At 45.8% G+C, this 10,939-nt stretch overlaps 2 protein-coding genes across 3 annotated transcripts in view; both read right to left on the bottom strand.

Annotated features, from left to right (window-relative positions):
* Positions 1-1,740, bottom strand: part of chrng (cholinergic receptor, nicotinic, gamma) — a 3,961-nt gene extending 2,221 nt beyond the window's left edge. The window contains exons 1-5 of the mRNA XM_049747293.2: positions 1,595-1,740; positions 1,391-1,527; positions 1,269-1,313; positions 865-989; positions 636-791 (exon numbers count right to left, since the gene is read on the bottom strand). Of these exons, the coding sequence (XP_049603250.1) occupies positions 636-791; positions 865-989; positions 1,269-1,313; positions 1,391-1,527; positions 1,595-1,718 (587 nt within the window). The 5' untranslated portion in view covers positions 1,719-1,740. The remainder of the gene's footprint in view (positions 1-635; positions 792-864; positions 990-1,268; positions 1,314-1,390; positions 1,528-1,594) is intronic.
* An 811-nt stretch (positions 1,741-2,551) lies between these two features.
* On the bottom strand, positions 2,552-10,745 carry prss56 (serine protease 56). Of its 2 annotated transcripts, none has more exons than XM_049747265.1 (15): positions 10,605-10,745; positions 7,094-7,347; positions 6,325-6,483; positions 6,002-6,256; positions 5,685-5,874; positions 5,452-5,560; positions 5,195-5,351; positions 4,990-5,132; positions 4,767-4,926; positions 4,505-4,693; positions 4,234-4,404; positions 3,945-4,120; positions 3,353-3,830; positions 3,169-3,275; positions 2,552-3,062 (listed from the first exon to the last, which is right to left on the bottom strand). In XM_049747265.1, the coding sequence occupies exons 2-15, from the start codon at positions 7,341-7,343 to the stop codon at positions 2,889-2,891; spliced, it is 2,718 nt and encodes a 905-aa protein (XP_049603222.1). In that variant the 5' UTR covers positions 7,344-7,347; positions 10,605-10,745; the 3' UTR covers positions 2,552-2,888. The 2 variants fall into 2 exon arrangements, with proteins under 2 accessions (XP_049603222.1, XP_049603223.1); XM_049747266.1 differs by having other exon boundaries at positions 6,089-6,256.
* Between the last annotated feature and the right edge of the window lie 194 nt (positions 10,746-10,939).

The following is a 10,939-nucleotide window of genomic DNA, read 5'->3' as shown; positions in this document are numbered from 1 at the left end:
ACAGAACCTAACTTCTAAGTTTTTTCTTTGTGTTTTGCTTCTTTCTCAGAAACAGACAAAACATACACAAAGACAGTATTTTTGTAGTCCAGACACACCATGTAGATTTTATAATTTATCTCATGTAGAGTTCTTCCAGTACCGTATTTTCCGCACTATAAGGCGCACCGGATTATAAGGCGCACTTTCAATGAATGGCCCATTTTAAAACTTTGTCCATATATAAGGCGCACCGGATTATAAGGCGCACCTTCAATGAATGGCCCATTTTAAAACTTTCTCCATATATAAGATATATACTTTTGGCCCGCGGGCCGGACTTTGGACACGCCTGCTGTAGCGGCTCAATATTGGTCCATGTATAAGGCGCACCTGATTATAAGGTGCACTGTCGGCTTTTGAGAAAATTGGAGGTTTTTAGGTGCGCCTTATAGTGCGGAAAATACGGTATATCAATTTGACATATATAATATATCTGTATGTTCACATATGCTTGTCTTTTTGTGATATTAAAAATATGAGACTAAGATCGATCACTTCAAAACTTTTACCATTATTAATGTAGCCTATTGCATGTACAATTTTATTAGTGAGAGAAAATAATTCAAACACCAGTAATCAATCGTTATACCCACCGGAAGACCATTGTGCAGTTCTGCCAGTCGAAGGGGAAATAGTTGACAGTGATGGCACAGGCGCTGCGGTAGATGGCAGGAGGCAACCAGTACACGCAGCCGTTAGGAGACACCAACGCGTTGGAATACAGCGCCACTTCAAATTGGCCATCCACACTGCTCATATGTTTGGGGAAATGTTCATATGGACACTTAACATGCTTACGAGAGATTTGCTCGAATATCTCACTTGTTCTCCAGGATGACATCAGGGAGCCAGATTATCTTGGAGGGGACACGGAGCTCCCAAGTGATGTTCTTGTATAAAGCGGATCGAGGTGGCTGGTCCCATCTGAGTCTGTAGTCGCACCATTGCTACGAGGAGAAAAGAAAATTGAGATCATGCTTCAATTCAATTTGTTGTGCTGCTTCTTCGGGTGTGCCTGTCTTGACCACTAGAGGTCAGTATAATACAGTCATGCAGACACAAATGAAGAAGAAGATAAATAATATATGCCTCTGAGTATTGTGACATTGTCTACATGCGTCGGACCACTGTTTTTACATTTTTTTTTGTGAATTGAGTCGATGTACAGTGCTCCAATCTCAAAAAAGTTTGTAAGTAGTTTTCAAAGTCAATCTGATGCAGATTACCATTTCGATCCAAACGCTAGTCATCAGGGCCTCCTCCTTTTCATTCTGAAATGAGAATTATTTATCATTCTTGTATCATCTGTCGCTATGCTCGTCAAGATCCCATTCAGAAGCTTCCTCACCAGGGAGATGAGGTTGGTAAGGGTCATCTTGACTGTCACCTGAGTGACATCGCCGCTGATCTCGACGGGCCGCACTTTCTTGTTGTAGCCTTTCATTAAGTCCTTGAAAAGTTCTCCTTCGAGGTTGAGGGCGAATGCTGCTCACAAACACACACAGCACAGACTGAGGAAATCGAAGCACATTCACAGCAAACGTGCTCTTACCTGTGGTAGAAATCATAAATATCCTCAGGAGAAATGACACAGAGAGAAGAGAAGCCATCTCCTCGTGCGTGTGTTGTTGATGTTCTGCTCTGTCTGACAAAACTTTATGAACGCAGAAACACATGCCCACTACTTAATGGACCTGCTGGCTTTGTGGCTTGTGTGTGTGTGGGGGTGTGTTTCCCAGCACAAGCTGAACTTTAATTCCAGTGCTGCATTGTCAGCTGTCACAACAATACACACACACATGCACACGCACACAACCTTTTGCCAGTCAGACATCTTAAGCGAATAAAATAGGTAATGGACAAATTTATCATTGGAGTCAACACTCAGTCTTTAGTAAGCAAATTTTAAAAAAATGAAAGAGCAGCAATAGATGAACAAAAGAACAAAGATGAACAGAGGCTAAGTCTGGCTCATTTGCAGACAGCATCTACAAAGGCTGATCAGGCTTTGTGGAGATTGGGTTATGCTGCTGGCACATTGACCACTCACTATCAAATATCAGCCCGTGCGTCACAAACAAACGACACACTTCCCAGACATCTCCAAAATATTTTCAAAATGTCGGAAGTATTTGTCGGGTGTGTTTAAGCGGCCGTCCTCAACTTGATTGAAATTAGAAGCTGAGCCACTTGGATGCTTCTTGGGATCATATTTGTCGAGTCGCCACAAGGATCGTTTTGACAGTTTTACAATTTGGATAATGATTTGGAATCTTATCCTGGAACAAGGTGGATAGGAGAAATGTTTACAGCAGCTGCTCTGTTGACGTTAAAGCTTACTCTTAATGGTTGGTAGGTTGGGTTCATTGTGGGGTCACAGTACCAGCCAATCAGTGCTCACGTGCAGGATGCAACTTGGCCCCGCCTCCACTCACACAAGCATCCAACATTTGCTCTGGAACGACAAGCCTCAAGTGCCATTATGTTAATAAACGCATACATACACACGTCACTCATACTGTATTTATTTTTTTGCTTTTACAAAAATACAAATGATTTTCTCTATAAAAATAAATAAGATATGAACATTATAGACAGTCCGTGTCCTTCACAAGAGGTTCAACCTTTGCAAAAGACTTTGTGGCAATATGGAGAATAGAATAACTTAGCGTTTGTACAGATTCATAAGTTAGACAAGGCTGTTGTGAGAGCTGCTTGACAGCTGGATGGATACATTCATAGTTTTTTCCTCCAGGATCCTCTCCACAGGAGGAAACAACTGTTTGAGTCCCACCACGAGGACCCAAGGTGGCCCCTCCATTTCTCTTCTTAGGCTTCAGAGGACGTTAAGTCTTCAGGGCCTCCAGCGCTAAAGAGATGATCCTTGGCACACTGCGGTAAAATGATTCATTTTCCAGGCCTACGAGACTGTAGAAGGTCAGAGGTCGTCCTCCTATGACAGCTCTGAGCCTCGCTTGATAAAGTCCTCGATCGTTCTTGGAGCTCAGATCGACTAAGACCTGAAAAGAGTGAATCCCAATGAATCAAGGTGATAACCGACCATCAGTTTGTCCCACTACGTAACATTAGCGCTGCTGAATTTTGTCGTGGTGAAGAAGGAAATACCTCTTGGAAGCTCATACGGAGGTTCTTGTTTGGGATACTCAGCACCCAGTGGTACGAGTCTCTCACTTGACTGACTCGTTGTGAAGTCTCTCGAACACCGGGACAAACTACGAGAAGGATCCAAACATTTTAGAGCGATGGATGGACTGCCACGTAACGCTACGAGCTGTCGGAGCGGGCTTACCTTTGCCACCGGGACCGGGTGTCTGTCTCTTATGAAGAAGGCTTCTTTGTCTTCTGTGACGATTGAAAGGATGACCAGCGTGCACGATCTGAGGCTGAGATGTGGTCTTTGTGAGCTCTCCTGTAATCATCGGGAGAACTGTAGTTGATGCCGACACAAGCGGTTTGTCCCACGTGGCATCAGGTGAAGGGTCAAATGCTTCCTTTTGTGTCTCATCGCTCGGTGTCCGCAATTCCTCAATTCCCGTCATTAGTGCTGTGAGAAGCGACCAAGGCTTCTGAGATTTGAGGGAAGAGAAAGGACCAGTGTTGCTTTGCAGCCCTGTGGAAGATGTTGGAAGAAGAGGAGGACGGTCCTGGAGATAAGATGGATCCAAGCGGAGGGTGGGCGGAGCCGTTTTGGAGTCAAGTTTGGAGCGTAATGCTGAGATAATATTTCGGTATTCCTTCTCAAGCTGGAGGACCGAATAGTCCCCTGCCTAGAAGCAAAAATGAATAAATATGGATTAGCTCCCATGTTTGAAGAAAGAAAGAAATACAATTATTTGCCTTTTTAATTAATTCATGTCAATCAGTTTTCAACATTTTGGTACCTGTAAGAACATTTTTTCTTCCTGTGTGGTGTCATTGGGCTGTGTCTCCATGTTGTCAGCGATGGTTACCAAGTAATTCTCCCAGTCCTCTACCGAAGGGCCCAACACCTTGAACAAAGCTGGAGGAACTGAAGAGGAACCTTGCTCCATTGGTGCCACGGCGCCACCTTGCTGCTCTGCAATGAATAACACACCTGTTGCTGTTCTATTTTACAGTGACTGTTGAACATGGAAACATTGTCTATAAAATTTTCCGTTGATATTCTCAAGGTGTTCGGACTGTTTGTACCTTTCATCTCCACATCTCTCTTGTCTCTGCTGTGAGAAAAAGCCGTGCTGTAGATGTGTTCGACCAGTTGAGGGAGCGTCTGGGTGAAGAAGGTTAAGTCCACTTTGTCTCTGATGTAGTCTTCAGCACTCTGGAGCAGGTCCAGCAGAGTCTGCAGGAAGGAACGTAGCTCTACGTGCAAGATAGTTAGGGGAAGAAAAAAGATATCACAGATAAATAAATTAATAATAATAAATAATAAAACCTGTGCATTTTGAAGAATGCTACGTACGACATTTCTTGAAACGGGTGAGACATTTGTCCTCGGCCATTCGGCTGCAAACGCTGCTCGGCTGGCCAGGAGGGCAGGTGAGTGTGTAGAAGCGACACAGAGTGCTGAACTCTGACCTTTGCTCCTCCTCTGTCATTTCTGTAGTTTTTAGAAGTTCCGGGCATGTGGGTTCCCTGCTGCCAAATGATTCTGAGAAGCAGTCACAAACAGAAGTGTCAATAATAGAATATTTACTCTTGTTGAATTGTTGCCCCAAACTTACTTTGTATTTCAACTTGGATCCAGTCAGAAAAAGCAGACACGCGGGTATAAACTCCAGGCTTGCCCTTCTCCCCGCATCCATCTCCCCAGGACGTGATACCGTGAAGCTGGAAGCGACCGGAAATTCTGTCCTGGTAGATCAGCGGGCCTCCGGAGTCACCCTATATTGGAGTCACACCAAAATAAACATCTGCCAGCTCTCCAAGCAGTTTTGCAGCGCCCACCTGACAGGAGTCGATCCCTCCTGATAGATAGCCGGCACACAGCATGGTGTTGGTGACCAGCTCTTTGCCCAGTGCATTCTTACACGTGTTCTGAGGCAGTAGAGGAACTTTGGCCTCCATTACAATGTCAGCAGATGGGCCATCTGCATAGACAACAAGCATCGTTACTCTCTGGAAGACACGTGAAAGTCTTCATCGTACGCACCTTCATAGAGGGAACCCCAGCCTGCCACCAGACAAGGGCTACCAGTAGGGGGCTCCATCCCAGAGGGCAGACACACAGGGGTGACCCGCTCAGACAGAACCACTGGAGATGTTAACTCCACCAGGGCGATATCGTTGTTAAACGTCTTTGGGTTGAACTGTAAGATATTTAAGACGTGACTTGAGGGATGCTTGCGGATATTCTTATTCATCCGGCTTAATTTAATGAATGTTTTACTTTTGGCAATGCTAGGCTACCTTAGGGTGAGGGATGATGCGGTTGACTTTGAGAACCTGCTCGTCGGGGTCAGCCTTGGTGATGTCAAACTCGCCCACTACGGCCGTCCAGTAGCTTTCGCTGCGGCTCCTGTGCGGATGAAGAATCGTGGTGATGGTCTGACCCAGTACATGGTATGTTAACGTGCCATTAAAACAGGCCCAGATTTCACGTAAAGTCAATGATGATGATTTTTCCTGATGTAAAATCTTACCCAGCGAAACAGTGTGCAGCAGTGACCACCCAGGAGCTCTCCACTAGAACTCCTCCACACATCAAGCCCCCATCGAGCTGCAGATTGACTAACCAGGGCCAGCTCCCCGGCGGCGCAGGGGACCCACCCACGATTCTGGAACGAGGCTGGGTTACGTTATGCGCCGACGATGACCTCTGACCACACACGGCTGCGGGCGTAGACAAAGACGGTCATCAGGGAGCGTCATGAATTCAACTCGCCAATTTGCGCCTTGAAAGCAGAATCATCTACAATGAATCTACCGAAATTATTTTCAGAAGTATGTATTCCCTCACCCTGCACATGGCTCTGAGTGGCGGGTTCCAGGTTCTGCATTGTGTTAAGCAAGCTGCACTGGAGGACGCGGGCGCTGCAACTCTCACCCATGATTCGGATGCAGCTCTCTTTGTCCAAATTGCCAACTTGACAGCGGCGTTGGTAGAAAGCGCAGGCCTGGCTCAGGGCCCAACTCCGCTCGCCTTCATCTTGAAGCTTCTGCGCTTTGCTGATGACATCACAGCTGGGTTCTGCCAAGGCGTTGGCGGGAGAAGCTGGAGATTGGAGAGTCGGCGTTAATACGTGGCTCGCCGGAGATGATGACGTGAATGGCGATTCTTACTGCAAGATCCAGAGGGCTGCCCGCAGTCCTGAAACAAGCAGGGAGCGCAGCCCCTGCAGCCCGCCTCCGCCCGACTCCTCTCGGACGATGCTCGGTCCAGAGCGGACAGGGCGCTGCTCATGGCTGCCTCTAGGACCACTGTGCCACGATCGGATAGAGCTGCAAAAGTAGGAAGCTCAGATTTGAACCAATCCAGCAAGTTTCATCCATCATTGACTGATGAGTCTAAACTGAAGATTTTTTCTTCTTATGCTGCACTTTGAGCTGGTTGGCAGCGTGTGGGTAGGCTCGCTCACGCTCAATGCGCCGCCGACACTTTCCACGCTTCAATTGGGCCGCCGAGCCCCCAGCTCCCCCCCCTTTGCACCCGACAACATCACAGGAAGGACACTAACAACAGAGATGCTGATTGAAGTACTTCATTAGAGGGCCGACGCTGAGCGGGCGGGCAGAGGCTGGCTGGCATGGATGGACGGACCCAGGGGGGGCACGGACAGGCAGTTTGAAACTCACAAAGCTTCACCCATAATCATGTCGTTGCTTTTACCAAAGCTTGATCGGAAATCACTTTTCGCTTAACTCGTTCACTACCATTGACAGCTATAGACGTCAAAATTCCATTGAACTGTGTTGGTAGTGAATAAATTAATCGATTGGACTTTACTACAAATAATGAATCCGTGCTCTCCGTTACAGACTTAACATTTCACTCATCCTGATCAAGAAAGGTCGAATATCTCAAGACACACATCTAACGAGCGGTGTTTACCTTTGAGTGCACTCTGGGGCATCCTGTAGACTTCTCTGCCCGCCGGAGCAGCCGGTAAGCAGCCCAAGCCGGCGAACAGCAACGATAAGAGTACCAGCATGGTGTCAGAACACGGGGCGTCCGGCATCCGAGAGACACTTGGCGATACCGGAGAGAATGCCGAGATGATGCTGGCCTGACCGTGTCCAGGTTGGTGTCTCCTCTGCAAAAGGCTTTCTCCCTCCTCCTGATTGTCCGTGACGCAGGGCATCTGTCTGTAAATTTTTGGTGGAGGAACAATAAGTGGCTCCTGATTGCTCCCCAGTATATATAGAGTCTCCAGGAGGACACCAGAATGGGGGAGGAGAGGAAAGGGCCAAGGGAGGGGAGGGGAGGGGAGAGATGCTCCCATGCAGGGCCAATACACAAACAGATGAATTCATTAAGACTGTGACAGCAAATCGGGCGCAACTTGCCAAGGCCGGACATCACAAAGAGGTTTGGTTCTGTGAAAGGAGACGCACGGGGAGGGGAGGGAAGGGGAGGGGGGGTGGTGACGGGGCAAAGGCGGACCGATTGGCCGGGCGGCAGGCAAGGGGGTGTTGTTTGAATGAATTAATGGGAGAGGAAGCGGGAGAAAGTTAGAGCGATAAGGATATGGGCTGATGTGAAAATGGAGGGGAGGAATGTAGCACCAAGTGACGGGACGCGGCGTGAGCTCGGCTATCAGAGGGGGAGGGAGGGGGTGAGGGAGGCCGAGGGGGAGGGGGGGGAAGTGTCTGCCATTCTCCGTGCCTCTCAAAGAGGGCATTGTATCCCGGCGTCCCTCTGAGGACGCCCGCATCAAAGGCGTCCCCCGGGCATCACTTGGCCGCCGCCTCCATTGATCACTTACACTCTTTTATCCCGCCCATTAAAATATTGTCAGTTCACATCACTTTTGTCTTTCTCTGCTGAACTCTGCTTTTGTTATATAAAAATACAGGACGCGAGTGCTCAAGAACATTAAGTCAAACATTTTCTTTTCATCTTTGCTGTCGCACGCAACAAACAGACACTTGGTGCTTTTACTCATTTTCACTTTTTTTTTTTTGCTTTGACTTGTGAGTAAAAAATGTGCACAGCCGAAAGCTTTACAGCAGGGGTCGAACTCAAGATTTGGACCGTCAAGTCATATCGATCAATGTTTATCAATGATCATGTTTCATGTAATAACGATATGGCCGGCAACAAAAATGACTTTGACAACCTAGCGCGTAATGCTTAATTCATTTCGTAATAAAAATTCATAGTAAAAAAACGAATCCTTTAAATGCTCATTGAGCTGACTTCCCCAAAAAAAGTTTAAATTAAAAATTCCCCCCCAGATGTTTCTCTCTTTCGTTAAGGGAGTAATAAAAACTTATTTTATTCATGAAAGATATTTCCAAATAAATAGTCCAATTATTCAGATATCAGAAATTTGCTTTGTCAAATATAATTTAAAAAAAAAAAAAAAAGTCTCCCACAGCGGCCCTGTCAACAAAACTATGACTTTGGAAGTGGCGTAAAAAAACAAACAGACATTTCATCCCCGTCCGAGTTTTGTTGTCTGGTTGTGTGCAAGGCCCCCCCAGCCCCCTCCGTGCACCCGTGTAGCACAATGGCCCCCGAGATGTGAAAGCGGTCTCAGGCGGGGCAGAGCGGGAACGCCGTGGGACAAACAAGCGGCACTCTTTCTTTTCCTCCTTTCCCTCCCTCCGTTTGCTTTGATGTGCGATGATTCTTCTGTTCATCCCTCAAGTGGGAATCGGCGCCGGACGATATTTTCTAACGGTGTTACAGGAAAAACCTGTTGGGTCTGTTGTATTCTTAAGTTAGGAGCCTTTTTTTTTTTTTTTTGACCAGCAAACAAAAATTGTAGATAGGCCCACAGTCATGTGTAAAATGTTGGCCACCCCACTGAAAGATTTCTCACTACGCCCCTGGCTGGGACATAGACTCAACCAAGGAATCATTCTTGATACGGCTCGATTTCACGAGATTCTCCGTGCAAATCCGGCACATATGAATAGCTGAGGTAAAGGTGAAAAATATTACAAACAGGAATCAGTGTGATACAGCAAATTTCTTGCATCACAAATGATAAATGTGTTTGCAGGTGACGCCGCACCTTAGGCAGGCTTGCAGCGATACACGCATCACCATCCGGCTTGCTGGCCGAGAAGAAGAAACAGAAGAAACAAAACAATGCTGCATATTGAGGAGGACCTTGACAACAATCGTGTTGAATAACACCCCGATATTGTCTTCGGTTATGAAACCATTTTCAGCCATTGTCTCAGGGGGAAAACAATTGAAATCTAGGTCAGTGGGCTACGCAAGGGAGAAGAAGTGCTTCGCGCAGACGGACACTTGAAGCCCCCGACGATTGTCAAAGCAACTTGTCTGCACAGACCTCTATTGGGTCATCAACTGTCTTTAAATGTGCGCGATTTAATGATGCTACCAAGTTATCAAAATGGATAGATGTTTACACAATATGCCTTTAGTCAGGTGTAAAATGTCGTCCTAGTTATGTAGGATTAGGTTCTTTACTTTGGTATTATCTGACCGCCAAAATAAGATTCCAGTTTATGGGTGATGTAATCCCACATTTAATCTGGCTCCCCTGCTCAGAATTAATATTTGTTGGTTGCATATCTTTTATTATCATAAACCGAATTTGCATTTGGACAGCCATACTGTATATTTTGGAAAGTGTGAAAAAAAATAATAAATGCAGGTCGGCCAGTAAGAGAAGGCTGACATCTAGTGTCACAATGTTGGAATGTGCTGTTCTCCTTACACACTGGCAACGCCGTAGCGAGGATATTTTTCCAGTCTGCTTTTATAGGAAAAAAAATATGTGTCTACTGTCTATCCTACCAAATTGGAGTCACAGTGTTTCAAAGTAAGGTGCTTTGGATGGACTTTTATCTAGTCACGCACCTGCAGGCTCTCTGCCACACAATGAAGGTATTCAGTAAACTATATAAAAAAAAAAATAAAAAAAAAATCACATTTGGACCTTCCACTAGTTGGGTTATTCATATCACCCAAGAAAACTGGTTAAATGAATAACCAGATTTTTTCAATTGGTAGTCAGTCACTTTTTGAGCCAATAATTCAGTAACCCAAAATGTTTTTTTTTTTAAACCCAACAGTTTTTTTTACTGCAGTTTGTTTTTCAAGTGTTCTTTAAATTCAAGTTGAATTGAGTTGAGTTACCCCAACAGCAGGTAATCTCAGCAAAAAATTAGAGGCAAAAAATACTTTCTGTTCTAATAGTTGTACTATGTTCATCTTGTTTTCAATTGTCAATTATTTTACTGGTTCTTTTACCACAAACAAATTATTTAGGTTTCAAATTCCCCCTAAAAATTGCACTTCAATAACAAGTTGACGGTTTTTAAAATATGTTTTCTAAACTTCACACAATGCCGAGAGACAAAAATAAGGATAAAGCATGAGTGGTGTACTTTAGTGCTTGTTATGCAGCTTCTTTGCTCACCTCCAGTCGCCTGCAGCATCTCTCTGACTGATTCCTACTCCACCTCTCACTCTCTCCCCCTCCCTCTCTCTCTCTGTCGCTCTCTCTCGGTCCAGGCCATTAGTCGTGAATTATGGTGCTGCCACCATCACAGCCAATTGTCTGGATGAGAAGCAGGCTGTGCCTCACTTTGCCTCGTCGTGTGTTCGCCTACGGCCAAGTGGCGGGTCTCGCCGTGGAGAGGCTGCCGATCATCTCTGCGGTGTTGATCTGAGCAGGTAAGGGAAGAAAAATGTCATGTTGCCAATGCTGAATTTTGGCTCACATATTGGGAGAAAGGTGTCAAACTTTCATAT

Source organism: Syngnathus scovelli, chromosome 17, assembly GCF_024217435.2.
Source record: "Syngnathus scovelli strain Florida chromosome 17, RoL_Ssco_1.2, whole genome shotgun sequence".
NCBI lineage: Eukaryota > Metazoa > Chordata > Actinopteri > Syngnathiformes > Syngnathidae > Syngnathus > Syngnathus scovelli.
Note: the sequence above shows the minus strand (reverse complement) of the source record. Positions and strands in the feature narration are given on the sequence as shown.

Coding starts and splice junctions, on each gene's coding strand:
- prss56 (XM_049747265.1), bottom strand. CDS start 7,343: ATGCCCTGCGTCACGGACAATCAGGAGGAGGGAGAAAGCCTTTTGCAG. Junction 6,484..7,093: donor GCCCCAGAGTGCACTCAAAG/GTAAACACCGCT, acceptor CTACTTTTGCAG/CTCTATCCGATCGTGGCACA. Junction 4,694..4,766: donor GATCCAAGTTGAAATACAAA/GTAAGTTTGGGG, acceptor ACTGCTTCTCAG/AATCATTTGGCAGCAGGGAA.